General features: G+C 38.3%; 1 protein-coding gene across 5 annotated transcripts in view; it reads left to right on the top strand.

Annotated features, from left to right (window-relative positions):
• Window positions 1-26,393, top strand: part of AKT3 (AKT serine/threonine kinase 3) — a 309,160-nt gene that overhangs the window by 176,517 nt on the left and 106,250 nt on the right. For all 5 annotated transcript variants that reach the window (XM_086694762.1, XM_086694759.1, XM_086694760.1 and 2 more), the window contains 2 exons: window positions 2,159-2,303; window positions 10,966-11,097. In XM_086694762.1, coding sequence (XP_086550888.1) covers window positions 2,159-2,303; window positions 10,966-11,097 — 277 coding nt within the window. The remainder of the gene's footprint in view (window positions 1-2,158; window positions 2,304-10,965; window positions 11,098-26,393) is intronic.

Raw genomic sequence — 26,393 nt, 5'->3', positions numbered from 1 at the left:
ATGAAACTGGACCACTTTTTTTTTTTTACATCATATGCAAAAATAAACTGGAATAAATATCTAAATATAAGACCTGAAATTATAAAGCCCTTAAAAGAAAACATAAGTAGTAAACGTTTGGATAGTGGTTCTAGCAGTATTTTTTTTTAATCTGTTTTCTAAGGCAAGGGCAACAAAATCAAAAATAAACAATTATGACTGCATCAAACTAACATGCTTTTGTAAAGGAAATAATCAACAAAATGAAAAGGCAACCTACTGGATCAGAGAGGATATTTACAAATGAGATATCTGATAAAGGGTTAATATCCAAGATATATAAAGAACGCACACATCTCAAAGCCAAAAAAAAAAAAAATAATAATTTGGGGCAATAAAAAATAGGCAAAGGGCTTAAATAGACATTTTTCCAAAGAAGACATACAAATGGCCAACAGACACATGAAATGATGCTAAATATCACTGATAATCAGGGAAATGCAAATTAAAACCACAATGAGATACCACCTCAATGAGATATAACCTGTCAGATGGTTAGTATCAGAAGAAATATCAGGTGTTGGTGAAGATGTGGAGAAAAGGGAACACTCATGCACTGTTGGTGGGAATGTAATGTGGTGCAGTCACTATGGAAAATAGTATGAAGGTTCCTATAAAAATTAAAAATAGAAATACCATATGATGCAGTAATTCTTCTGGGTATTTGCCCAAAGAAAATGAAAACACTAATTCAATAAGATTGAATATATGTCCCAGTGTTTATGCAGCATTTACAGTAACCAAGGTATGGAAGCAATCTAAGTGTCCGTCCATAGATGAATGGATAAAGAAGATGTGATATATTTCTCTTCATCCATAAAAATGAATGAAATCTTGCCATTTGTGACATGAATGAACATAGAGGGTATTATGCTAAGTGAAATAAGTCAGAGAAAGACAAGTACCATGTACTTTCACTTATATGTGGATTCTAAAAACCAAAACAAATGAACATATAAAACCACAAACAGACTCATAAATACAGAAAACAAACTGGTGGTTGCCAGAAGGGAAAGCTATGGGATAATGGGCAAAATAGGTGAAGGGGTTTAAGAAATGCGAACTTCCAGTTATAAAATAAGTCACGGGGATGTAAAATAAGGCATAGCAGATATAACCAGTAGTACTGTAATAACTTTGTGTGGTGACAGATGGTAATTACACTTACGTGGTGAGCATTTCATATTGCATGTAAGCGTTGAATAGCTATGTTGTACACCTAAAACTAATATAATACCGTATGTCAAATATATTTCAATGAAAACTAATATATTGTTAAAAATAGAGCACTTCGGAAGGAATTCAATTTAAAATATGCAAGACCTTTTCACACAAAGTCACAGATTGCATTGGGAAATTAAAGAGCTAAATAAACCTAGAAATACACCATGCTTATGGATTGGAAAATTTAATTTTTTGAGATAGTAATTTCCCCGGAATTGGTCCATAGATTTAAGACAGTTTGACTCAAAATTCTCATAGACTTTGTTTTAAGAAACTGACACACTGCTTTAAAAACTTATATGGAAAGACATGATTCTTGATCTGATAACACAGCTGTCAATTAGAGCTCCTGAGACTTACTGTCTTACCTATGAACTATGGCTATTTAAAAAAAAAAAAAAAAAAAAAAAAACTTCTCTGTGATTTGGGAACAGTTGAAGGCTTTGGCTTTGAAAACCTTTTCTTAGAACTTATATTGAACGACGGTAAAGATCTTGACTATTTCAATGATGAACTAAACAGTAGCTAGACAAAAAAGTTTTTCAAGGTGCAGCAAGCTTTTGGGGGTCAATTTACCTTATGGAAAGATGTTTATAGGCAATAAAATTTAATTGTACTTTTAAAGAATTTTAACTAAATTTTCTTATAGTTCTTTCCTTTTTTTGAAAATATACATTTAAATAAACGCTCCTACAACCAACCCTAAGGTCTATAATGTTAAATGCTTTGGGGATTAATTTCACCTTTGAGTAAGGGTGAGAAGATATGTTTATGTGTATGTGGGGGTATTATCCTGGAGTAGACTTTATTTGTGTTAATGTCATATTTTACAAAAGGGACATATTTGATTCATTTACCCTTCTTCATTAATGGGAAATTGTACTTGTTTTTATAGGGAAGAGTGGACAGAAGCTATTCAGGCTGTAGCAGACAGACTTCAGAGACAAGAAGAGGAGAGAATGAATTGTAGTCCAACTTCACAAATTGATAACATAGGGGAGGAAGAGATGGACGCTTCCACAACCCATCATAAAAGAAAGGTAGAAAATAGTATCTTATTCCCCTACTCAGGCACGGCACTTACGCGTGTGGAAGGAACACACTAAAAATTGCCATTTGTAAAACGTGTTGGCCGGTACAACTATATGGGTGAGGGTGGTGTTTATCCAGGTAAATCTGAAATACCTGTCATTGTTTAAAACCAAGTAATTTAAACGTCATTGTCGTGGTTCAGCACTTCGCACTGACTGCTGATAGGGCTTCTCAGGTCGTTGTTGACTGAAGTGCCATCATGCTGGTTTATAATTTGCATTTTCCTCTTATTGTTTTTAATACCATTTTAGAACTTGGAAATAATGTTTTCCCTAATGATTGGGTCCTGTTCCATGTGGTATTTATTTTGTACGCTCTGAGAGCAGAAGCGGAAACGGTTGTAGTGTGCTTCCTACCTGAAGCCCCAGCCTTATGAGTATCAGCGGGAACACAAATAGTCTTGGAAATAATAGTTTTTATTTTAATGGCTGCTCCTGAGCCAGTGAGGGAAACAGACTTTCCTTCCCTGAGTGCTCCAGATTAATAAATGCCAATTTAGAGATTGATGGAAATTATAAATTATGTTTTTCATTGCTACAGAAAATTGAAAAGCAACTTCCTTGTGTGAAAATGGTATTTTAGGATTAATCTAAAGGTCTCAGTGTTCAAAGTAAATGAACGTGCCATTTGTCGTGTTAGAATATATTTGTTATAATAAATTGTAAATTTCATCTTGATGTAGGAGAACACTAATTTTTGATGTAATTACCCATGTAATTTGCTATTAGCATAATGATGAAGAACTCTTGGCGTTAGACTGCTTGAGTTCAAATCCTCCTTTTCCCACCTGCTACACGTGTGAACTTGATGCAGTTACACTGTCACAACCTATGGCTCATTAATTATTCTCTCCTTTTCTGAAATTTCTGTTTGTTTGTTTGTTTGTTTTTAAGTTTATTGTATTGATTTTGAGAGAGTGCAAGCAGGAGAGGGGCAGAGATAGAGGGAGAGAGAGATTCCCATGCAGGCTCCACGCTGTCAGTGCAGAGCCCAACACGGGACTGTGAGAAGATGACCTGAGCCAAAATCAAGAGTCAGAAACTTAACCCACTGAGGCACCAGGTGCCCCTGAAATTTCTGTTCTAATTACAGTAATATTCTATGCTTGATCTTGGCTAAAAGTGGTGTCTTCATTGAAGACTTACACTCTTTTTGTTAGTTGAAGTGAATCCCTCTTTTCTTTTATCAACTTAACGCCTACCTGGTTCTTCAGTCATTGCAAAAAACAAAAACAAAAACACCCCACAATGTAGTTTTCCTCACCTACTCAGAGAGAAGAAAGCTGCTTCTGCACATCTATGTGCACATGTACGTGATGAATGTAAAATTTGACTGTGCTCATAAATTTAAAATCAGATCCCAGTTAATCTCATCCTTTGAATTATAAACTACCCCAGATGATACTAGCTATACTCTAAGTCTGTAGAATTGCTAAAACTCTGCTTAACAACCCATGTTACTAAAAAGCTGCTGTTGGGGCAGTTCCTGGTTGAAAGTGGGGAGTTTATAACACCCTAACGAGAAATACTGTTACTGATGGATGAGAGAATTTGGAAATGAATATGGAAACTTAACCAGAGAATTTTGAATGAAGAGAGACAAATGTTTTCAAAGATGTAAAAATGGAAAAGTATGGAGGTTTTTTTTTCTGGTAAGGCTGTTTATAAATCATCATAAAAGCACAATGCAGTTTTCTCATTTTGCTGTTACAAGTGCAGATTATCTTAGAATTCATCACCTTCACTAATTATCACTTGTAAATGTTTATTAGAAGTATATTTTGTGCTATGCTCTCAGAAGTACTTTTATATGTATTATCTCATTTAATCCTCACAAATATCGTATGAGGTAGGTACTATTATTACCCCCATTTTACAGTGATTCATCTGACATTGAGATAAATTAAATATCTTTTTCAAGCATGTAAGGACTTTCAATTCTATACTGTATAACTTCAGTGTGCAACTTATTGATTGATACATCTTGAGCCTTTATAATCACTATAATTATTTATACTCATTACATGACCAAATTATATTAGAGAACAAAATTAGATATTCTCCCTTACAATTGTAGTCAGTTTCTCAAAATATTATGTCAAGCTGTTGCACTTACTCAGTGTTTCAGTATTAGTTAATTTCATTTTATACGGTGAACTCTTGGGAAAATCAGTAGAATTTTAAAATTACAAAATAGTGGTAGAAAGTGAGGTTTAAAATTTTTTTTCAATGTGTATTTATTTTTGAGAGAGAGAGAATGCAAACTGGGGAGGGGCAGAGAGAGAGAGAGAGAGAGAGGGAGACAGACTCCAAAGCAGGCTTCAGGCTCGGACCTGTCAGCACAGAGCCCATCGTGGGGCTCAAACCCACGAACCGTGACCTGAGCCGAAGTTGGAAGCTTAACCGACTGAGCCACCCAGGTGCCCCAAAAGTAAGGTTTTTAAAGCAGATTCTCTAAGAAAACTCTCACTGAAACTGGGTCTCCAAAATTCAAAATTGATACAGTCAAAAGTATTTTGAAAATGGGGGGATCCATTGACTTATTTGACCTATATCTGATTTCCATTGTTCTTTTTTATTTAATTTCATCTTAAATGAAATAGTATGAAACTGTTTTAAGTAACAAAGAGTGTAAAAAAAGATAGAACCTGTGCACCACTATTCTGTGATGTTTCTAACAATTTGGTTAAAAAGGATTAAATAGTACTGTCACTTCCCTAGTTCCCTAAAACTACATCCTTTACGTGGCTCCAGTATCATAAAAAGAATGGTAGAAGTTCAGATGATTTTTCATTTCAAACTGTAAACACAGATATTCTGAAATAAGAACACCTTTCTCATAGTTTACCGTGTCTGTTTTCTTCGTCGTTCGCTTTTTGAAAAACGAGTGACAGGATGAAGAGACTAGCTACTAATTGTGGTAGCTCTGCTGAGAATTGTCACGACTATTTACTCTTGTCTCAAGCAGACAGATGGTCACTTCTCTTAGTGGCAGAGTATTGCCCAAAACCTGCCACCTGAGGTGAAGAGTCCCTTAGGGAAAGATACTGGGTGGTGGGAAAGAAGCAGAGGGCCTCATAATCAGATTTATTGGTGGTTCTGTGTTTAAACGAAAAGATGGTCTTTCAAAAGAATTTGATTGGAGGACTCAGAAGTGCCTACTCTGGGTCTGCCAAGTGGCCATTCCCTAGACCCTGTCAGATATGTGAAGGGGCACAGCATAAAAGGCCAAATGAGAGTCAAAGTTCTGCTCAGTTTTTTTTTTAAGTATATTTATTTAGAGACAGAGCGTGAGTGGGATCAGGGCAGAGAGAGAGGCAAAGAGAGAGAATCCTAAACAGGCTCCATGCTGCCAGCACAGAGCCTGATGTTGGACTCGAACTCACGAAACCACGAGATCATGACCTGAGGTGAAACCAAGAGTCGGACGCTTCACCGACTGATCCACCCAGGCACCCCGTGTTCGGCTTCATTTTTCAGTGACCAGTGTAGGCCTCTCCGAGGGTGGCTACTTACCATCTCCTGAGTTGGTAGAAAGTATAAGCAATATGTTCTACCTTCCCGTTAAGTCTGGCTCCAGTTCTTGGAGTTGTGTCACCTAATGCCTGGCTACACTAACTCAAAGCAATGGCTGGCATGTGGAGGCAGAGTGAAGAAAAGAAGTTTCCGTGTGACCTGCAGAAATCATGTGATCCCTCACTGCCTATCCAGAGAGGGAGCAGCGGCCTCATCAGTGGTGGAGAGGTTGGCAGGACAAAGAGGTGGATCTTTTGAGAGCACCCCCCCCTTTTTGCTTAGTGCCCCATGGGGCTTTGTTTGGTTTAGCTCGTAACATTGCAATTGTGGAAATTATTCTCTTGGACCAAATATGTTAAAACATCTGTATTCTCTTCTGAGTGGTTTCTTGTATTCATTTTCAGTTACATAGTCATATTCTTTAACCCGAATTTTGAAGTATACAGTTAGTCTTTCTCTTATATTCTAGTGTGTATTTGAATACTCTTATGAAGCATTTGTTATGTGTGCCCATGCATCTCTTAACCTAAAACGGCCACATTGACGTGGAAGAAAAGAGTGTAACTATGTACGATATTTGCTTAATGGATTTTGGGGATTGGGTTTTAGAGGATTAACTTTTCTGCAGAGTCTCCACGCTCTCATCTTTTATTAAAATCTTACTGAATTTTTCCCTTAACACCATTGAAAAGAGGAAAACATTTTGTAATAGGTTACATTTCACTTGTAAAGACTAGATAATTACTGTGTGTACCGTGCTGAACGTGAGCATTTGGTATCAAAGATGCTTTTTAAGTTTTCTGAAGTTTTGTCAAAATATGGAACTGTTTCTGATTTTATCACATAGAATGCCTTTACTAATATTAATTTCCATGCAAATTCTCTTTTTTTTAAGGTTGGCAGTCAAACTGTGAAATATAAAGATAGGAGTATTATACTTTAAACCTCCTTTTCTCTAAGAATTGCAATCTTAAGGAATGTAGCAATATAATTACATAGTGCTTTTCATCTGGAAATGCCATAAGGCAATTTACAAACTCTTTTCTGATTTTTATCCCTAAGAATTCAGTTTCCATTTATGTGATATTTAATAATAGGATGCAGGAAGTATGATTTTTCAGTGCATTTAGCTAAAAATTGAGGAGGGTACTGCTCAGATGAAGCTTTGAGCAAAAAATAACATCATAGCCTAGTTATGAGAATAACAGCTCTCAACTCGTTATTGCCATGGAATTAAACTACCCAAGTTTAACATTAAAACAATAACAGTGTATTTCAGTATATATCTCATGATTTTGCAGTTTGTGTGGGCAGTTCTACGGGTCTCCCATGGATCTCCCAAACAGTTGCATTCAGTGTTAGCACATTGGCCAGGCTGGAAAATCCGAGAAAGACTTTCTCACATTTCTGGATACTTGGTTCTTCTCCATGTGATCTCTTAGCATATGGTGTCTCATCATCCAGGTTCTTTCTACGTGGCCCCTTTCCCCAGAAGATAGTCTAGACTTCCTTATGGCATGAAAGCTGGCTTTCAGTTACGACTTTTCCAGGAGGTGAAAACACAAGCTGCCAGATTTAAAGGCTGGACCTGAACTGGCATGTTATCACTTTGGTCATATTCTGTGTTCAAAGCAGGACACAAGGCTGGCCCAGGGAGAGGGAAAGTTGAGTCTATCTCTTCATGAGAAGAATGTGCGTATAGGGAGTCAGGGGACTTATTGGTGCCATCGTTGGAGACCACCTAGCACAGATAGCTTTGCGGTCATATAGTACTCCTTGATTTGGAAAAATCTATTAATGAAAACACAGTTTCTTAATACTACCTGTTATTCAAATGACACGAACTTTGTTAACTATATTCTGTATATTTAGTGCCACATGTTTGATTTTTCGTTAAATTGATAAATGTACTTTGCTATTTTCCCTGATACATTTTGCTACTTTTCTTTTGAACTAGTGTTTTTTTTTTTAACTTTTTTTAACGTTTATTCATTTTTGAGAGACAGAGACAGAGCATGAGCAGGGAAGGGGCAGAGAGAGGGAGACACAGAATCTGAAGCAGGCTCCAGGCTCTGAGCTGTCAGCAGAGAGCCTGAAACGGGGCTCAAACTCACAAACTGCGAGATCATGACCTGAGCCGAAGTCAGATTCTCAATTGACTGAGCCACCCAGGTGCCCCCCCCCCTTGTTTGTTTTTTTTTTTTTTTGAGAGAGAGAGAGAGCAGGGTAGGGGCAAAGAGGGAGAGAGAATCCCAAGGAGGCTCGATGCTGTCAGCACATAGCCTGATGCAGGGTGTGATCTCACAAACCATGACATCATGACCTGAGCCTAAAACAAGAGTTGGATGCTTAACTGACTGAGCCACCCAGGCGCCCCTTGAGCTAAAGATATTTTTGAATGATTAAGACATTATAATTTGACATTTGGAAAAATTTTCAAAATTATAGACAGCAAATAAACTTGAAAGGGAATATAGGCATTTGTTTCTAAAACTTAGAATTTTTACATGTCATGTACATGAGGAATATTGGTCTATAGCTTTCTTGTAATGTTTTTGTCTGGTTTTGATAATCAGGGTAATGATGGCCTTATGGAATTAATTGGGAAGTATTCCCTTTTTCTCAACTTTCTTCTTTAGGCGTGTACATAGAATTGGTATCATTTCTTCCTTAAATGTTTATAAAATTCAGCAGTGAAACCATCTAGCCCTAGAATTTTCTTTGTGGAGAGGTTTTTGACCACAAATTCAATTTCCTTAGTAAACATAGGGCTATCAAGGTATCTGTTTCTTGAGTGGGCTTTGAAAGTTTGAGGCTTTCAGGAAATTTTTTCATTTCGTGTATATTGCCAATTTTATAGTGTTGGCAGCTTATAGCTGTTTATAATATTCCCATGTGATCCTTTTAGTATCTGTAGAATCTGTAGTGATGTCAGCTCTCTCTCATTCCTGACATTGGTTAATTTGTGTCTCTTGTTCTTATTTTCCAGGCCAATCTGGCTAGAGGTTTGTCATTTTTATTGATCTTCTCAAAGAACCAGCTTTTGGTTTCACTGAGATCCTCTACTTTTTTTTCTTTTTAAAATTTAATTGATTTCTGCTCTGATCTTCATTATTTCCTTCTATTTCTCTTGAGTTTAATTTGTTCTTGTTCAGTTTCTTAATGTAGAAGCTGAGATCACTGATTTGGGACATTCTTGACATTTACTTCAGATGGGTGGTAACCAGGAAAAAATATAAAAATCTTCAATAACTTCTGATCATCTGTAGGATAAAATCCAGATTCTGAACTTGTTATTCATAAAACCCTCTGAACTGAATTTAAATTTAAGATGATAAACTGAGCATACCCAGTTATCTCCCCTTCCATTTAAAAGCCCATTAAAATGGTAATAAAGGCATTTTAGAATTTTTTTTTTTCAACGTTTATTTATTTTTGGGACAGAGAGACACAGAGCATGAACGGGGGAGGGGCAGAGAGAGAGGGAGACACAGAATCGGAAACAGGCTCCAGGCTCTGAGCCATCAGCCCAGAGCCTGACGCGGGGCTCGAACTCACGGACCGCGAGATCGTGACCTGGCTGAAGTCGGACGCTTAACCGACCGCGCCACCCAGGCGCCCCTAAAGGCATTTTAAAAAGAGATAAGTCCATACAAACAAAAAGCTGGGGGGTGGGGGAAGGCATCGGTGCACAAGCAATATCGAAATTAAGGAAGTTTGTGGAAGAATGCTCATAGAGCAGGAAAAGTGTGCATCTAGAGGGCTGTAAAGAGCAAGTAGCAGGTCAGCTTGGCAAAATCCTGGGAATCACCTGCCTTAGGAATGAGAAATGAAACTGAATACAGGCAGATTAATTAAAGGCATTCTTAGACTTCCCTGCCTTTCTGCTCTGATTGCACGAATTGCTTTCTCAGATTTGTACTGCCACTTTCTTAGGTTTCTTCTCCTTGTGATCCAGGTTATTTTCAACATTTCTTATACACATATCTTTCACTTTCTAGGATTCTATCCTTACTTCGCTTGAGTACATTCTCAGATAGCTTCCCTGAAAAGGGAAGCTATGTATCTGGAAATGTTTTACCAATTTATCTGGAAATGTTTGTGGGGCGCATTTTTGATGATCATGTTGTTTGGGGAAAGTGACACTACCAAGTCCTTAAAAACCTGAGTCCTTAGAAAACAGTGTGGAAGTTTCTCAAAAAATTAAAAATAGAATTATTATAGGATCCAGTAATTCCACTACTGGGTATTTATCCAAAGAAAACAAAAACACTATTTGAAAAGATAGATGCACCCCTATGTTCATTGCAGCATTTTTTACAATAGCCAAGATACGGAAAGAGGCCAAGTGTCCATTGATAGACAGATGGATAAGAAGATGTGGTATATGTACACCATGGAATACTACTCAGCCATAAAAAATAATGAAAACTTGCCATTTGCAACAACATGGATGGATCTAGAGAGTAGTGTGCTAAATGAAGTGTCAGAGAAAGGCAAATACCATATGAATTCATTTATATGTGGAATTTAAGAAATAAAGCAAATGAATAAACAAAGGAGGAAAAAAAAAACCAGACTCTTAAATACGAGAACAAATTGGTGGTTGCCAGAGAGAAGGCAGGTGGAAAAGATGGGTGAAATAGATGAAGGGGATTAAGAGTACACTTAGCTTGATGAACACTCAGAAGTGCATAGAACTGTTGAATCATTATGTTGTGCACTGAAACTAATATAATACTCTATGTTAATTATACTTCAATAAAAGGAGAAAAAAAAGAAACTTGAGTCCTTGAAAGTGAATGAAAATGGTTCTATTTTTCCTTTCCTCCTACACTTGACTGATATTTTGGCTAGCTGAGGAATTTGAGGTTCACAGTTACTGCCTTTAGTATCTGAGAATTGCTTAAATTATTTCTAGCATCCATGATTGTTGGTGAGGTAGCCATTGCCAGTCTGATTCTTCTTCACTTAAGTGTGCTTAAAAATTGGTAAAATTTACTTTTGGGTAGATACCACAAACATATACCTATATGTTTATAAATGAATTGCATCAAATATTTCATATTACATTTTTTTAATTTATATTTTTCAGACAATGAATGATTTTGACTATTTGAAACTACTAGGTAAAGGCACTTTTGGAAAAGTTATTTTGGTTCGAGAGAAGGCAAGTGGAAAATACTATGCTATGAAGATTCTGAAGAAAGAAGTTATTATTGCAAAGGTAATTGATTAATAGAGTTGATTACTAAATATTTGTGTATGGTATGCACATACGTGTGTTCATGCATACACATGACTAAAGTGTAGAAATTCCATTAAGTAACCAAAATGTAGATTGTTGGTTACTGCTGCGGTAGTATCTGTATATCAATATTTATTTATAACATTAACATTTTTAAAAGTTTATAATATTATCTGGAAGTTGTATACTGAAGGTATTTTATTTCCTTGAGATAGAAATATTTATTTATGTGTGTTTGGGGGAATGTTTTTACTGTCTATTTGTGACCTGTATCACTGATTATACTTAGTGTTGCTTTTTAATGTTTTTCCCCAACATTCTGAATTTTCTATTATTAAATAAAAAAGTGATTAGGATAACACAGATGACTTGTACCCATATATTATACAGCTTATATAATGATGAATGGAAGAGCATCTTTAATAGATTTGAAAATATAGGAATCATAAAACTAAAAGAAATAGCAGTCTTTGAAATTCTTTCAGGAGGCCTTAACCCCCATCTCCGTAACTTAGATCCATACAGATAACTAGCATGTTAATGATGCTAGTCCTCACTCAAGAGTTCTGAATTGAGGGGCTCCTGGGTGGCTCAGTTGGTTAAGCGTCCAACTGTAGCTCAGGTCATGATCTCACGGTTTGTGAGGTTGAGCCCCGTGTTGGGCTTTGTTCTGACATCACAGAGCCTGGAGCCCACTTTGAGTTCTGTGTCTCCCTCTCTCTCTGCCCCTCCCCTGCTCATGCTGTGGTTCTCTCAAAAACAAATAAACATAAAAATTTTTTAAAATATATATTATTATCATACTTTATAGACTACTTTAACTTTCCATTATTTGCAACCACCATTGACCGTTGAACAAGATGGAGGTTAAGAATGACTTCCTGCTCAGTCAGAAATCCACATCTAACTTTTGACTGAAGTTAACTACTAACAGTATATGGTTGACTGAAAGCCTTCATGGTATCATGAACAGTTCATTAACATATTTTGTATGTCATATGTCTTATATACTGTATTCTTACAATGAAGTAAGCTAGAGAAAAGAAAATGTTATTAAGAAAATCATTAAGGAACAGAAAATACATTCACAGGACTGTACTGTATTTGTTGAAAACAATCTGCGTGTAAGTGGACCCGCACAGTTCAAACCCATGTTGTGCAGGGGTCAGCTTTATAGTTTCCTCATCTCCCCTGTGTTTGTACATTTGTTTTAATTTCAACTGTTACACAAGTCTGTGTCTGGTATTGGAAAGAACACTGACCTTGGAGTCATGCAGGCCTGGATTCACTTCCCAGCTTTGTATCTTACCACCTAATGGCCTTTAACAAGAGTTTGGGGGGAGTACTGCTCCCTTAGGGACATTCGTAATGTTTTAGGGTAGTGTATTCACTTAATCACAGTGAATCAGTGGAAGAGAAACTACTGAGTGTCACCAGGTGGAGGCCACGTGTGCTGAGTACATGTTGAGTAGCCCAACAAAGCGTTGGATTTTTCATTTGTAAAATTCTACTTGTTAAAAGACAAGAAAGTATTTCTGGACAGGAATATTGAGGATTTGGATATTTAGCATACTGCCTGACTCTTATTATTCATTAAACTGCTATCTTCCTGGAGGTAGTATAGTGTAGTAGGCTCTGCCACTTACTAAATGATCCCAAACAAATTGCTCAACTTTTTATGCCTTTGTTTCCTTATCTGCAAAATGGGGGAAATGATAGTGCCTGTCTCATAGAGTTGTTGTCAGGATTAAATGAATGAATACGTGTAATAGCATTTGCTGTAAATAAAATAAAGATTAAAATAGTATTAAATGAAAATCTGTTGTTGTTATGAGGATTTGCTATGATTATTACTCTTTCCATCTACTGTGTGTGAGGCATCAGTAAAAATATCATTTCCATTCTGTTTTTTTCTTTTATGCATTAGCCTCACCTAGAGCCTGTCTTCCCTTACTAATTAATTGTACTTTTCTCACTAACTCCACAGAACTGGGTATATTTCGCAAGTGAGAGAATATCCAGATTGGTATACTACCCTTGATACGTTTGCCAACAAATCCCTTTATCCATTTCTTGAAAGAGAATATGTCTGCTTATAGAAAAATGATTAAGCAGTGTAATGTTTTAGAGTCTGACAAGACCTGGGGTTTGAATCCTGATGTGCCAATCACAGAGCCTCATAGAGAGGAGTAAGTGATGTCCATGTGCCTTATTACTGTTGACATTAACACTGACCACCTGATTAAAGTATTGGCTACCAGCATTCTCCACTGTAGAATTACCATTTTTCCCGTTGTAGTTAATAACTATCTTAGGGGAGATACTCTGAGACTATACAAGTGTCCTTTTTCTTCTTAAACTTTTGCCCGCTCATTTTAACTTCCATCAGTGGATCTTGTCTACAGTACTTATTACTGTGGCATACTAGTGGTATTTTCTTTTTTCCCCTAATTCTTTATATCTTTATTCTTTATGCCTTTGTATCAATTTTTGTAATCTTTTCAAAGAACCAACTTTTACTTTCATTGCTTTTTCTCTGTTTTTCTATTCTCTGTTATTTATTTCTAATCTTTACTATTTCCTTCCTTCTGCTAGCTTTAGCTTTAGTTCTTAAGCTGTAAAGTTAGATTGAAGATTTGATATCTGTCTTCTTTACAAATGTAAGCGTCTAAATCTACAATTTCCCACTTAGCACTACTTGTGATGCATCCCATAAATTTTGGTGTGTTACATTTTTCTTTTCATTCATTTCTCAGTATTTTCTCATTTAATTTCCCTTGTGATTTCTCCTCTGATCCATGGATTAAGATTCTACTGTTTAATTTCTACAGATGTGTAAATTTTCTAATTTCTTCTGTTTTTCATTTCAAACTTCATCCCACTGCTGTTAGAGAAGATACTGGGTATGATATCTATCTTTTAAATCTATTGAGACTTAATTTGTGGCCTAACATATGGTGTATCCTGGAGAATTTTCCATGTGCACTTGAAAAGAATGTGTAATCTGTTGTTGGGTAAAATGTTCTCTGTGTGTCTGTTAGGTCCAGCTGGTTTATTATGTTAAGTCCTCTGTTTTTTACTTACCTTTCATCTGGTTGTTCTCTCTCATTATTGTGAGTAGGGTATTGATGTCTCCAACTATTACTGTAGAACTATTACTCATTTCAATTCTATTTTTGCTTCATACATTTTGAGGGCTTATTATTAGGTACATAAATGCTTATAATTGTTATTTCTTGATGGATTGAGCCTTTTATTAATAACTTTTTTTTTTTGTCTTTTGTAACCTTTAAAAAAATTTTTTTTGTCTGATAATGGTAAAACCACCCCTGCTCTCTTTTGATTATTTTTGTGTGAAATATTCCATCCTCTCAGTTTCATTATATTTGTGTCTTTGGCTCTAAAGTAAGCCTCCTGTAGATAGCGATCATTTTGTTGTTGTTAAATCCATTCTGCCATCTCTTATCTTCTGATTGGAGAGTTTAATCCATTTACATTAAAATAAATACTTATAAGGGGGGAGTTCTGTCACTATTTTCTTTATGCTTTATACTTTTCTTGTCCCACATTATCTGCATTACTGACTTCTTTTATGTTTAATTGATTTTATTTTTGTGAAACATTTTAATTCCCTTCTCATTTCCTTCTCTATATATTCTATAGCTATTTTCTGTGTGGTTACCATGGGGATTACATTTAACATCCTAAAATTATAACACTCTAATTTGAATTTATACCACCTTAACTTCAGTAACATACGAAAACTGCTTCTGTGCTCCTCTGCCACTCTACTCAAGGCTTTTTAAGTTATTGATGTCATAAACTACATCTTTATTCTTTTTGGTGCAATTGTTAATGGGATTGTTTTCTTAATTTCTCTTTCTACTACTTTATTATTAGTGTAGACAAATCCAAGAGATTTCTGTATGTTAATTTTGCATCTTGCAACTTCACTGAATTCATCTATCAGTTCTATTGGTTTTTTTGGTGGAGTTTTTAAGGTTTTCTGTATATAGTACTGTGTCACTGCAAATAGTGACAGTTTTACTTCTTTCTTCTTGATTGGGTGCCTTTTATTTCTTTTTCTTGTTTTATTGCTATGGCTGGACTTCCAGTACTGTGTTGGTTAAACATGGTGAGAGTAAGACATACTAGTCTTATTCCTGATCTCAGAAGAAAGGCTATCAGTTCTTCACCATTATGATGTTAGCTGTGGTTTTTCATATATGGCCTTTATTATGTTGAGGTATGTTCCCTCTAAACCTACTTATTGTTGAGAGTTTCTATCATGAATGGAAGTTGTATTTTGATAAATCTTTTTTCTGTATCTACTTATATGATCATAAAGTTTTGATCCTTTTTCTTATTAATGTGAGATATCACATTGATTGATTTGTGAATCTTTTAAAATTTTTTTAATGTTTATTTTTAAGAGCGAGCAAGAAAGAGACAGAGTGCAGATGGGGGAGGGGCAGAGAGAGAGAGAGGGAGACACAGAATTGGATGCAGGCTCCAGGCTCTGAGCTGGCAGCACAGAGCCCCATGCCGGGCTTGAACTCAAAAACCATGAGATCATGACCTGAGCCAAAGTCAGCCGCTTAACCGACTGAGCTACCCAGGCACCCCTGATTTGCAAATACTGAATCAATATCCCTGGAATAAATCCCGCTTGATTGTGGTGAATTTTTTTTTTTTAATGTACTGTTGAATTTGGTTTGCTGATACTTTGTTGAGGATTTTCACATCTCTTTTCATCAGAGATATTGGTCTGTAATTTTTTTTGTTTTTTTTTGTTGTTGTTGTTTTTTTGGTTTTTTTTGGTAGTGTCAGGGTAATCAGGGTAATGCTGACCTCATAGAGTGGATTGGGAAGTTTTCCTTCTTCTATTTTTTGGAATAGCTTAGAATATAGGTATTAATTCTTCTTTAAATGTTTGCTAGAACTCATCTGTGATTTTGATTACTGATTCAATGTCATGACAGTAATTGATCAGTTCAGATCCTCTATTTTTTCCTGATTCAGTTGGAAGATTATGTTTCTGGGAATTTATCCATTTGTTCTAGGTTGTCCAATTTGTTGGCATATCATTTTTTTAAGTTTTTTTTTTTTTTTTTTTTTTTTTTTTTTTTTTGAGAGAGAGTGAGCGAGAGCGTGAGCAGGGGAGAGGGGTAGAAGAAGAGAGAGAATCCCTAGCAGGCTCCGCACTCAGCATGGATCCCACAAACCTGGGATCCTGACCTGAGCTGAAATCAGGAGTTGGATGCTCAATCAACTGAGCCACCCAGGTGCCCCTGTTGGCATATAATTTTTTATAAAATAATTTTATAATCCACTGTATTTCTGTGGTGTTGGTTGTTATTTCTCCTCCTTTGTTTCTGATTTTATTTATTTGAGTCCTTTTTTTTTTTTTTTTTTTTTTTTTTTTTTATGTGGATGTGTCTGGCTAAAGGTTTATCAATTTTGTTGATTGTTTCAGAGAACCAGCTCCTGGCTTAATTGGTTCTTTTTCATTTTTGTTTGTTTGTTTGTTTGTTTGAAATAGTCTCTATTTAATTTATTTCTGCTCTAGTAATTATTATTTCATTCTTTTTACTAGCTTTGGGGTTTGTTCTTTTTTTCTACCTTTTTTTAGGTGTAAAGTTAGGTTGTTAATTTGAGATTTTTCATTTTCTCTTTGATTTTTTGGTTTGCCCATTCATTGTTTAGTAGAATGTTGTCTGACCTCCGCCTATTTGTGTTGTCTCCAGACTTTTTGTTGTGGTTGATTTCTACTTTTATATCACTGTGGTCAGAAAAGATGCATGATAAGATTTCAGTCTTCCTAAGATTATTCAGACTTGTTTTGTGGCCCAGCATGTGATCTGTCCTGGAGAATGTTCCAGGCACACTTGAATAGAATGTATATTCTTCTTCTTTTGGCTGAAATGTTCTATATATGTCTGTTAGCTCCATCTGGTCTAATGTGCCATTGAAAGCCACTGTTTCCTGGTTGATTTTCTTTCTGCATGACCTTTCCATTGATGTAAGTGGGGTGTTAAAGTCCCCTCCTATTGTATCATTGTTAGTCTCTTCCTCTGTATTTCTTAATAATTGCTTTATGTAATTTGTAATTATAATTTGTGCAACTTACAATTGTGCTGTCCTCTTGTTGGATTGATCCCTTTATCATTATGCAGTGCCCTTTTTTGTCTCTTGCCATAGTCTTTGCTATAAAGTCTACTTTGTCTGATGTAAGTATTACTAACCTGGCTTTTTTTTTTTCACTTCCATTTGAATGGTGTATGTTTTTCAGTTTGTATGTGTCTTTAGGTCTGAAGTGTGTTTCTTGTAGGCAGCATATAGATGAGTGTTGCTCTTACCCATTCAGTTACCCTATGTCTTTTGCTTGGAGCATTTAATCCATTTCTGTTTAAAGTAATCATTGATTGGTATATACTTACTGCCATTTTTAAATTTGTTTTCTGGTTTTATAGCTATGTAGTGTTATGTAGTTATGTAGTGGTATGCTTGGTTTCCTTGCTCTTTATGTTTTGTGTATCTGTTGTAGGTTTTTGATTTGTGGTTACTATTAGGCTCATGTATAACATGTGTATAGCAGTCTATATTAAGTTGATTATTACATAAGTTCAAACACATAAAAGCACTAAATATTTACTACCTCTTCCATTTTTTGTGTATATGATGTTGTATTTTACGTCTTTTTATTTTGTGTAGTCCTTGACTGATTTTTTGGATATAATTGATTTTACTTCTTTTGCATTTTAACCTCCATACTGGCTTTATAAGTGATTAATCTATTATTTTATTATGTGTTTGTTTTTAACTGAAATTTTTTTTTCCTTTCATTATTTTCTTACTCATGATGATGGCCTTTTCTTTCCATTCAAAGGATTCCCTTTAATATTCCTTGTAATACATGCTTAGTGGTAAATGAACTCCTTTAACTTTTGTCTGGGAAACTCTTTTATTTGTCACTCTATTTTGAATGGTAATCTTGCTGGGTAGAGTATTCTTGGTTGCAGGATTTTACCTTTGAACACTTTGAATATATCATGCTACTCTCTTCTGGCCTGCCAAGTTTCTGCTGAAAAAACAACTGATAGCCCTACAGAGTTCCCATTGTATGTAACTTTTATTTTCTCTTGCTGCTTTTAAAATTCTTTCTTTGGCTTAGCCCTATGGAGTTTTCCCCATATGTAACCATGTTATTTTCTTTTGCTGCTTTTAAAATTCTGTCTTTGGGATGCCTGGGTGGCTCAGTCAGTTGAGTGTCCGACTCTTGATTTCAGCTCAGGTCATGATCTCACGGTTCATGGGTTCAAGCCCTGCATCGGGCTCTGCTCTGACAGTGCAGAGCCTGCTTGGGATTCTGTCTCTCCCTCTCTCTCTGCCTCTCCCCCACTCTCTTCCTCTCAAAATAAATAAAGTTTAAAATTCTCTCTTTGCCATTACTTTTGCCACTTTAATTACTTTATGTCCTGGTGTGGACCTCTTTGAGTTGATTTTGTTTGAGGTTCTCTGTGCTTTCCAGATCTGCGTGTCCGTTTCCTTCCCCAAGTTAGGGAAGTTTTCAGCTATTGTATCTTTAAATAAGTTTTCTGCCCCCTTTTCTCCTTCTCCTTCTGGGATCCTTATAATGTGAATATTACTATGCTTGATGGAGTTGCTGAGTTCCTTTAACCTTTTGTCATTTTTCAGTATTATTTCTCTTTACTGCTCAGCTTGTTGCTTTCCATTACCATCTTCCAGATTGCTGATGTGTTCTTCTGCATTTTCTAATCTACTGTTGGTAGGCTGTAGTGTGTTTTTTTATTTCAGTGATTCAGTTTTTAATGTCTTATTGGTTCTTTTTATGTTTTCTGTCTCTGAGGGTCTTACTGAGGTCTTCCAGTCTTTCTTCAAGTGTAGTAAATATCTTTATGACTGCACTTTGAATTCTTAATCAGACATATTACTTATATCCATTTTATTTATCTCATTGTGATTTTTGTCTTGTTCTTTCATTTGGAACATACTCCTCTGTCTCCTCATTTTATCCAACTTTCTGTGTTTGTTTCAGTGTATTGGGGTGTCAGCCCTGTCTCCAAGTTTTGAAAGTAGTGGCTTTATATAAAAGAGGTCCTGTGGTGCCCTGGAGTGCAATGCCCCTGGTCACTAGAACAAGGTGCTCCAGGGTGTCTCCTGGGTGGGCTGCATGTGCCCTACTGTTGTGGCTAAGCAGTGTGTCCCTTCAGTCCAGTTAGCTGCGGTGACTTGCTTTGCCTGCAGTGGGAGCACTGGGCAGGATTCGGTCCCTGTGCTGTTGAGGTCCCCTGCAGAGCTAGTGGGAGCTCATGGTGGGGTCAGCTGTCTGCTTTAAGTCTCTCAGCCACAGTTGTGGGCACGTCGAGTAGCAGCCAGCTGAAAGGCCCTGCTGATTAAACTCTGGGCGCGCTAGTGTGTGCGTCATCTCCCCCTCCCTTCATGGCAGGGGTCACTTGGGAGGGTTGGTTGGGGCAGGTCTGCAGGGGAACACCAGGGCAGAGCACTGCTGTTAGCAAGCTAGGTGGAGAGTTGTAATGCTGGTTCCCACAGAGTCCAGCTGTCAGGCTAGGGAAGGGGGGGAGAAACGGTGCCCACAACACGTTCCTTCTCGGAGAAGCCTCCTGAAGACCCCTTCCCCGAGATTAGTAAATAAATCTTCGCACCCCCCAGGCACGTTTCAAAGTGCTGCTTCTGTGCTGCCGTCTCCTGAGTAACTTACTATGCTGGCTCTTTAAGGGTGTGTGAGCCTGCTGATTTTTCAAGTACCTAGAGTTAAGCTCCACTGACTTTAAAACCTGCTGAAGTTAAGTCCCATCGGTTTTCAAAGCCAGATGTTCTCGGGATTCATCCTCCCAGGGCAGGCACCTACTGTCCGATCCACTTGTTTCTCTGTGCTTGTGGTGCCTCTCCCGTTTGTGGGGAATCTTGCAAGGAGTTTGGTTCCCAGCTGTGTCTCTACCCCTCCTACCCTTTTTGCCATGGCTTTCTCTCTACAATTAACTGTGGAAGATCTTTTTACCAGTCTGCAGGGCGTTTTCAGAGTTAGTTGTACGATGTAGCTATTGTCTAGGCTTCAGACTTTTCTTCTGTGGCTTCCTCCCCTCTCTGAGCCTTCACAGACTTGAAGGGAGCCAGGGCCCTGCTCTGGGTTAGGCTGTGGCTTAAAGGAATGTGGTGGCTGTTTGATCTTCTGTCCAGACCACTGACACTTTCTCCACATCAGCAGTAAGGCTGCTTCGCTTTCTTATCATTGATGTGTTCACTGGAGTAGCAGTTGTAATTTCCTTCAAGAATTTTCCCTTTGCATCCACAGCGTGGCTCACCGGTTGGTGCAAGAGGCCTGGCTTTCAGCCTCTCAGCTTTCAGCATGCCTTCCTCAGTCAGCTTCACCATCTCTAGCTTTTGATTTAAAGTGGAGACGTGCACATCTTCTCTTGAACACTTAGAGGCCATTATAGGGTTATTAATTGGTTTAAATATTAATGTCAGTATTTTGTGTCTCAAGACATAGGGAGGCCCAAGGAGAGGGAGGGAGACCAGAGAGGAGCTTGGTCAGGAGAGTATTCAGAACACACACATTTATCGATAATGTTCACTTCCTCGTATGGGCGTGGTTGATAGCACTTAAAAATAATTACAATAATAACATCAAAGATCACTGATCAGAGTTCACCGTAAAATAAAATCTAATAGTAATGAAGAAGATTGAAATATTGCAAGAATTACCAAAATGTGACACAGAGACACAACGTGAGCAGTAAATGCTGATGTAAATGCTGCTTGATGCAGGGTTGCCACAAACCCTCAATTTGGAAGAAAAACAGCACTATCTGCAAAGGACAGTAGAGTGAAGCAGAAAAAACAAGGTATGCCTGAATGGGGTTTTTACCTCACTCTGATTGGATCAGCTGAGTCCATCTAACCCCGCCCATAGCCTCAGCCATACAGAGTGGTTGGGTATAGTGTTTATGTCAGGATAAAAATCGAACTGCCTCCCTTACAATGTTTTTGAGTAGTCTGACCTAGGTAGGCGAGGTTCCCAGTGGTGGCAGCTGGCACCCTCTTTTCTTGGATATTTCTGGGGTCAGAATGGAGTAGTCAAATTGCTTTTCCGTTCTCTCAGACTCTTAAAGTGTGCCGGCATGTTTTCTAATCCACATAGTAGAATCTATTTTTAGCGTTCCCATTCAGCTAGAGAACCCATGTTCTATTAATCTACCTCGTTAGTCATTCAAGGATATGAACAGAGTGCTGAGGATCACCAAACAGATGAGGAAAATCTAAAGACAGCATAAAAGAGAACGAAGAAGAACAAAAGAATAGTTGATCCTAGTGAGAACAGAGACAAAACAGAGAACTGAAGATATATTCACAATCTCTAATTAGTATTTGTAGAGAAGTAGGAAAAGATGTCGTCCTACAAAACAAAAATAGGCTGAAAAAGAAATAGAGCACAAGAAAAAGTAATTGTAAATTTAATGCTTGATTGCTAAAATAAAACATTTAATACAAGGATTGTAAACAGATCTTGGGGGAATATCTGAGAATGAAGTGCCAAAAATACAGCAGTGGAAAATATTGGAAGAATAGTTAGGACATGAAAGCTCAATCAAGAAAACTCAGTATGTAGAAGAGGCGCCTGGGTGGCTCAGTCGGTTGGGCGGCCGACTTCGGCTCAGGTCACGATCTCGCGGTTTGTGAGTTCAGGCCCTGCTGTCAGGCTCTGTGCTGACAGCTCCAAGCCTGGAGCCTGCTTCGGATTCTGTGTCTCCCTCTCTCTCTGCCCCTACCCTGCTCGCACTCCGTCTCTCTCTGTCTCTCAAAAATAAATGTTTTTTTAAAAAGAAAAAGAAAATTCAATATGTAGAAGAGGCGCCTGGGTGGCTCAGCTGGTTAGGCAACTGACTTTGGCTCAGGTCATGACCTCATGGTTTGTGGGTTCAAGCCCCACATTGGGCTCTGTGCTGACAGCTCAGAGCCTGGAGCTTGCTTCGGATTCTCTTTCTCTGTCTCTCTCTCTCTCTCAAAAATAAGCATTTTTTAAAAATTAAAAAGAAAACTCAATATGTATAAGAATTTAAGTGGGGGTGCCTGGGTGGTTCAGTCAGTTAAGCGTCCGATTCTTGATTTTGGCTCATGTCGTGATCCCAGGGTTGTGGGATCAAGCCCCCCATCCGGCTTCATGCTGGGTGTGGAACCTGCTTGGAATTCTCCCTCTCTCGCTCTCTCTCTCTCTCTCTCTCTGTTCCTCCCTCCCTCCCCTGCTCTCTTCTCTCAAGATAAATAAATAAACATTAAAAATTTTTTGAAATGGGAAGAGATTGAAAGAACTAATCAAAGAAGATAAAATTAATTACAGCTGAAATCTTCAGATTGAAAGTGTCTACTGAGTACTGAGCCAGAGAAAAGAAAATGGGGCCCCCTGGCTGGCTCAGTCAGTGGAGCCTGTGACTTTTGATTTTGGGGCTGTGAGTTCGAGTCCCACATTGAATGCAGAGATTATTTAAAAATAAAACCTTAAAAAGAAGAGAAAATGGACCCTAGACACTCTCTTACATCTTTGGGAAAGTTTTGAACCTTAAGGCTAAAAACATCATCTTGAAAGCTTTCAGAAAGCAAGAAACAGATTATCTCCCAATAAAGGAATGCCCATAAAATTGTATCATACTTATTTTAGCAAAATTTAGTAGGAAGTTCAATCAGGAGTCAGAGATGGAGTCCATGAAGCAATAGAGCTAAATAACACTTAGTGTTCATGATAATGAATCTCAAGATGATATATGTATAAATAGCCAATCAGTTCCTAGCAGGTTATTTGACTAAGGTTGTTTCTTATGGTAGAATAAAGGAGGAGGAGGGGGAAAAAGGATTTAGGAACTTCAAGATAAAACAAATATTTGTTCAAGAAAGACCTAGTCCAAATGTGAAGCAGAGTGAAATATGGAATGATCAATGAGTAATGGATGTAGTATAAGAAGCAGTTTGGCCCAGACACATGAAGCATTGTCCTTAGAGGAACTCAGGATTATTGATGAAAAGGATTTCCTTTTTTACTGATTAACTATACTATTTGATTCTGCTATAAATAATATGTACTTACTTTTATAATACTGCAGGCACAACATTGGTGTTCGGTTTTCAGAATTAATCAATAGACAAAGCACACAAGACTTAACTATGGTTACAGAATACACTGACAATGTTAGAAGCCCAGGCAGTGTAAAAGAAATGCTGTAGTTGATGGATGTGAGCTGCAAATAGATGTTACTTTTAAAGGAAAAAGAAGTAAGACTCTGAGGCCAGAGCCACAGGCATATAGACAGAGGCTGCAGGGCAGAAATGGGCCTTGAGGAGAGAAATGCAAATACAGGGGCACCTGGGTGGCTTGGTTGGTTAAGTGGTTAAGCATCAGTCTTGATTTCAGCTCAGGTCGTGATCTCATAGGTTGTGGGATAGAGCCCCAAGTCAGGCTCTATGCTGACAGTGCGGAGCCTCCTTGGGATTCTCTGTCTCTGTCTCTTCCTGCCCCTCCCAATTACAATCTCTTTCTCTCTGTCCCTCTTAAAAATAAATAAACATGAAAAAAAGAAAAAGAAATGCAAATACAGAGGATTTCTCACACCTTGGGGTCTAAAGGAATTCCCTTGGCTGAGCTTGTTTGAGATGGCTGATCCCTTTATTCTTTCCAGTTTCTCCCTTTCAGAATGACAATGTCCGTCCTATGTCTGTCACACCATTGTATTTTGGATAAAGATACCTTGCTTTCTGGTTTAAGAGGTCCATAGATACAGATGAATTTTGCCCCAGGATGGATCATACCAGCCATCTCTCCCATATCTGACTTCACGATTTAGATGATGAGGTTTCAGACTTTTGAGCTGATGAGGTTTATGTGAGATTTTAGCCTTAAAATTGATAGTGTGAGTCAAGACTTATGGAGATGTTGGGATGGGTGAATGTGTTTTACATGTGAAACAAAAGTGAATTTGGGGGACCAGGGTTTGAACTGCAGTGGGTTGAGTATTGAACCCCAGAACAATCATCTCCACATCTTAATTCCTGGAACCTGTTAATGTGACCTTGTTTGGAAAAAGAGTGTTTGCAGATATAATTAAATGAAGAATCTCAAGATGAGGAGATTGCCCTCAGTGATCCGGGTGGGTCCTGTAGCCAGTGACAGTTGTCTGTCAAGTAAGGCAGAGGAGGGTTTGATTTACACAGGGGAGAAAGTGAAGGTAGCATAAAGACTGAAAAGAGATTGGAGTGGTGGGGCTCCAACGCACGGAGCTTCTGGCGCCTCCCAAGAGTTAGAAGAGCGGCATGGGATGAATGGATTCTTCCCCCTGAAGGGAACTTAGCTCTGCCAATCTCGATTTTGGACTTCTGGTCTCCAGAACTGTGAGGGAATAAATTTTTGTTGTTTTAAGCCACCAAGTTTGTGATAATTTGTTACAACAGTGACATGAAACTTCTACAGACAAGTAACCCAGAGATGGGAACTTTCCCATTTGGGGTAAGTATGTGCTGATTCAGATTGCCTGCAGTACTGGTAGTCTACTGCATATGTCTCCCTCAGTCCAGTCCCACTCATGGGGTAGAGTTACAGTCACGGAACTGGTGCACTCTCTTGACCGCCAGGCATCACAGCTGCGTTCACGGTCAACCCCGCTTTTCCTAGATGGGGTGAAGACACAGTCCATCCCACAGGCCCTTTGGAACTTGGGCATGGCAGTTAAATTATAGACTATGTCTTGCTAAGGTTTGAGCCCTGCTCCTAGCACCCATAGTGGTAGCCCCGGGCCCAGGATCACTACATCAGGTAGGAAAAAAAGAAAGTTGTGGTGATGTGGGGAAGAATTGCAGAGTCCTGACACCATCCTTTCCTACCCCCTGTTCCCCATGTCCTTCAGAAAAGTGGAGAAATCTATCAACTGGGCACACTTGGGAAGGCATGTACTCTAGCCCTTTATGTCTTTATCTCCTCCCATTTTAGATAACAGTTGTTTCAGTTTCCCATTCCAATTCTTTTTTTTTTTTTTTCAAAAAAATTTTTTAATGTGTATTTATTTTTGAGAGTGAGAGAGACAGAGCACAAATGGGGGAGGGGCAGAAAGAGGGAGGGAGACACAGAATCTGAAGCAGGCTCCAGGCTCCGAGCTGTCAGCACAGAGCCCAACGTGGGGTTCAAACCCACAAACCAGGAGATCATGACCTGAGCCAAAGTTGGAAGCTTAACCGACTGAGCCACCCAGGCCCCCCCCCCGTTTTTTTTAATGTTTATTTGTTTTGGGGAGGGGGAGAGGGGGGAGGAATGGAGAGAGGGAAAATCCCAAGCAGGCTCTACACTGCCAAGCCCAACGTAGGGCCCAGTCCCATAATCATGAGATCATGATCTGAGCCAGGATCAACAGTCTGACACTTAATCCACTGAGCCACCCAGGCACCCCCCTCCCCATTCTAATTCTTTATCAGATGGTTATACTGAGGATGAAATGGACATGAAATGTCCATTTGATGTGATACCTCTTTGCCCATTATTGGTGGCTGTGGGTTGTAAAGTATGTTTCTTGGTCTGATGACATGTACCTTGGTGGTCCAAATTGATACACTATCTTCTGTTCTAGTCTTTTGAATTTTTACCTACCACCAGTAGGTGGTATGCAAAGCCCAGTTCAGAGTACGTTTGCCTGTCAGGTCCCATTTATAGCCTTGAGGAATACTGGTGGTGGTGGTGGTGGTGGTCCACTGTAGTGTACCTGGCCAACTGTATACAGTAGGGAGGGGCTTCCTCCTGGGGAGTCTGCCACCCTAGGGATCTGCTCTCTGTCTGATAGACTGGATGGTTCTTACTGGCATTTTGTGTCTCAGAGGGTGCAGAGGAATATGTTGATGGTCAAGCTATCTCTGCATTGCTCTCCAGCTCCCCTGTATCCACTCACTTTATGAACTCGGATGGCCACCTTAAATAAGCATTCAGGGATGTACACTTGCTGGTTCCAATCACCTGATCCTGGACCAGGTACTTCTGCTGGGCATCAGCTTGCCCTACTTTAATGTACCCCTTAAATTCCCATAATGATTGCCATAGGGCTGTGCCCCAATTAATAGTCCATCCCTCCAGTAGTGTGGTTTTCCACCGCCCATCAGACTGCCCATATGGCCAGGCAGATGGCCAGTGCCCATTCATCATCACCCGCTTGGTCTGTCATCTTTGCTTTTCCCTCACAGAGTTCTTGCCGTGTTTTAGCGAG

Source organism: Puma concolor, chromosome E4, assembly GCF_028749965.1.
Source record: "Puma concolor isolate L17-30 chromosome E4, mPumCon1.1.hap2, whole genome shotgun sequence".
Lineage (NCBI taxonomy): Eukaryota > Metazoa > Chordata > Mammalia > Carnivora > Felidae > Puma > Puma concolor.
This window is presented reverse-complemented; position numbering and strand designations above follow the sequence as displayed.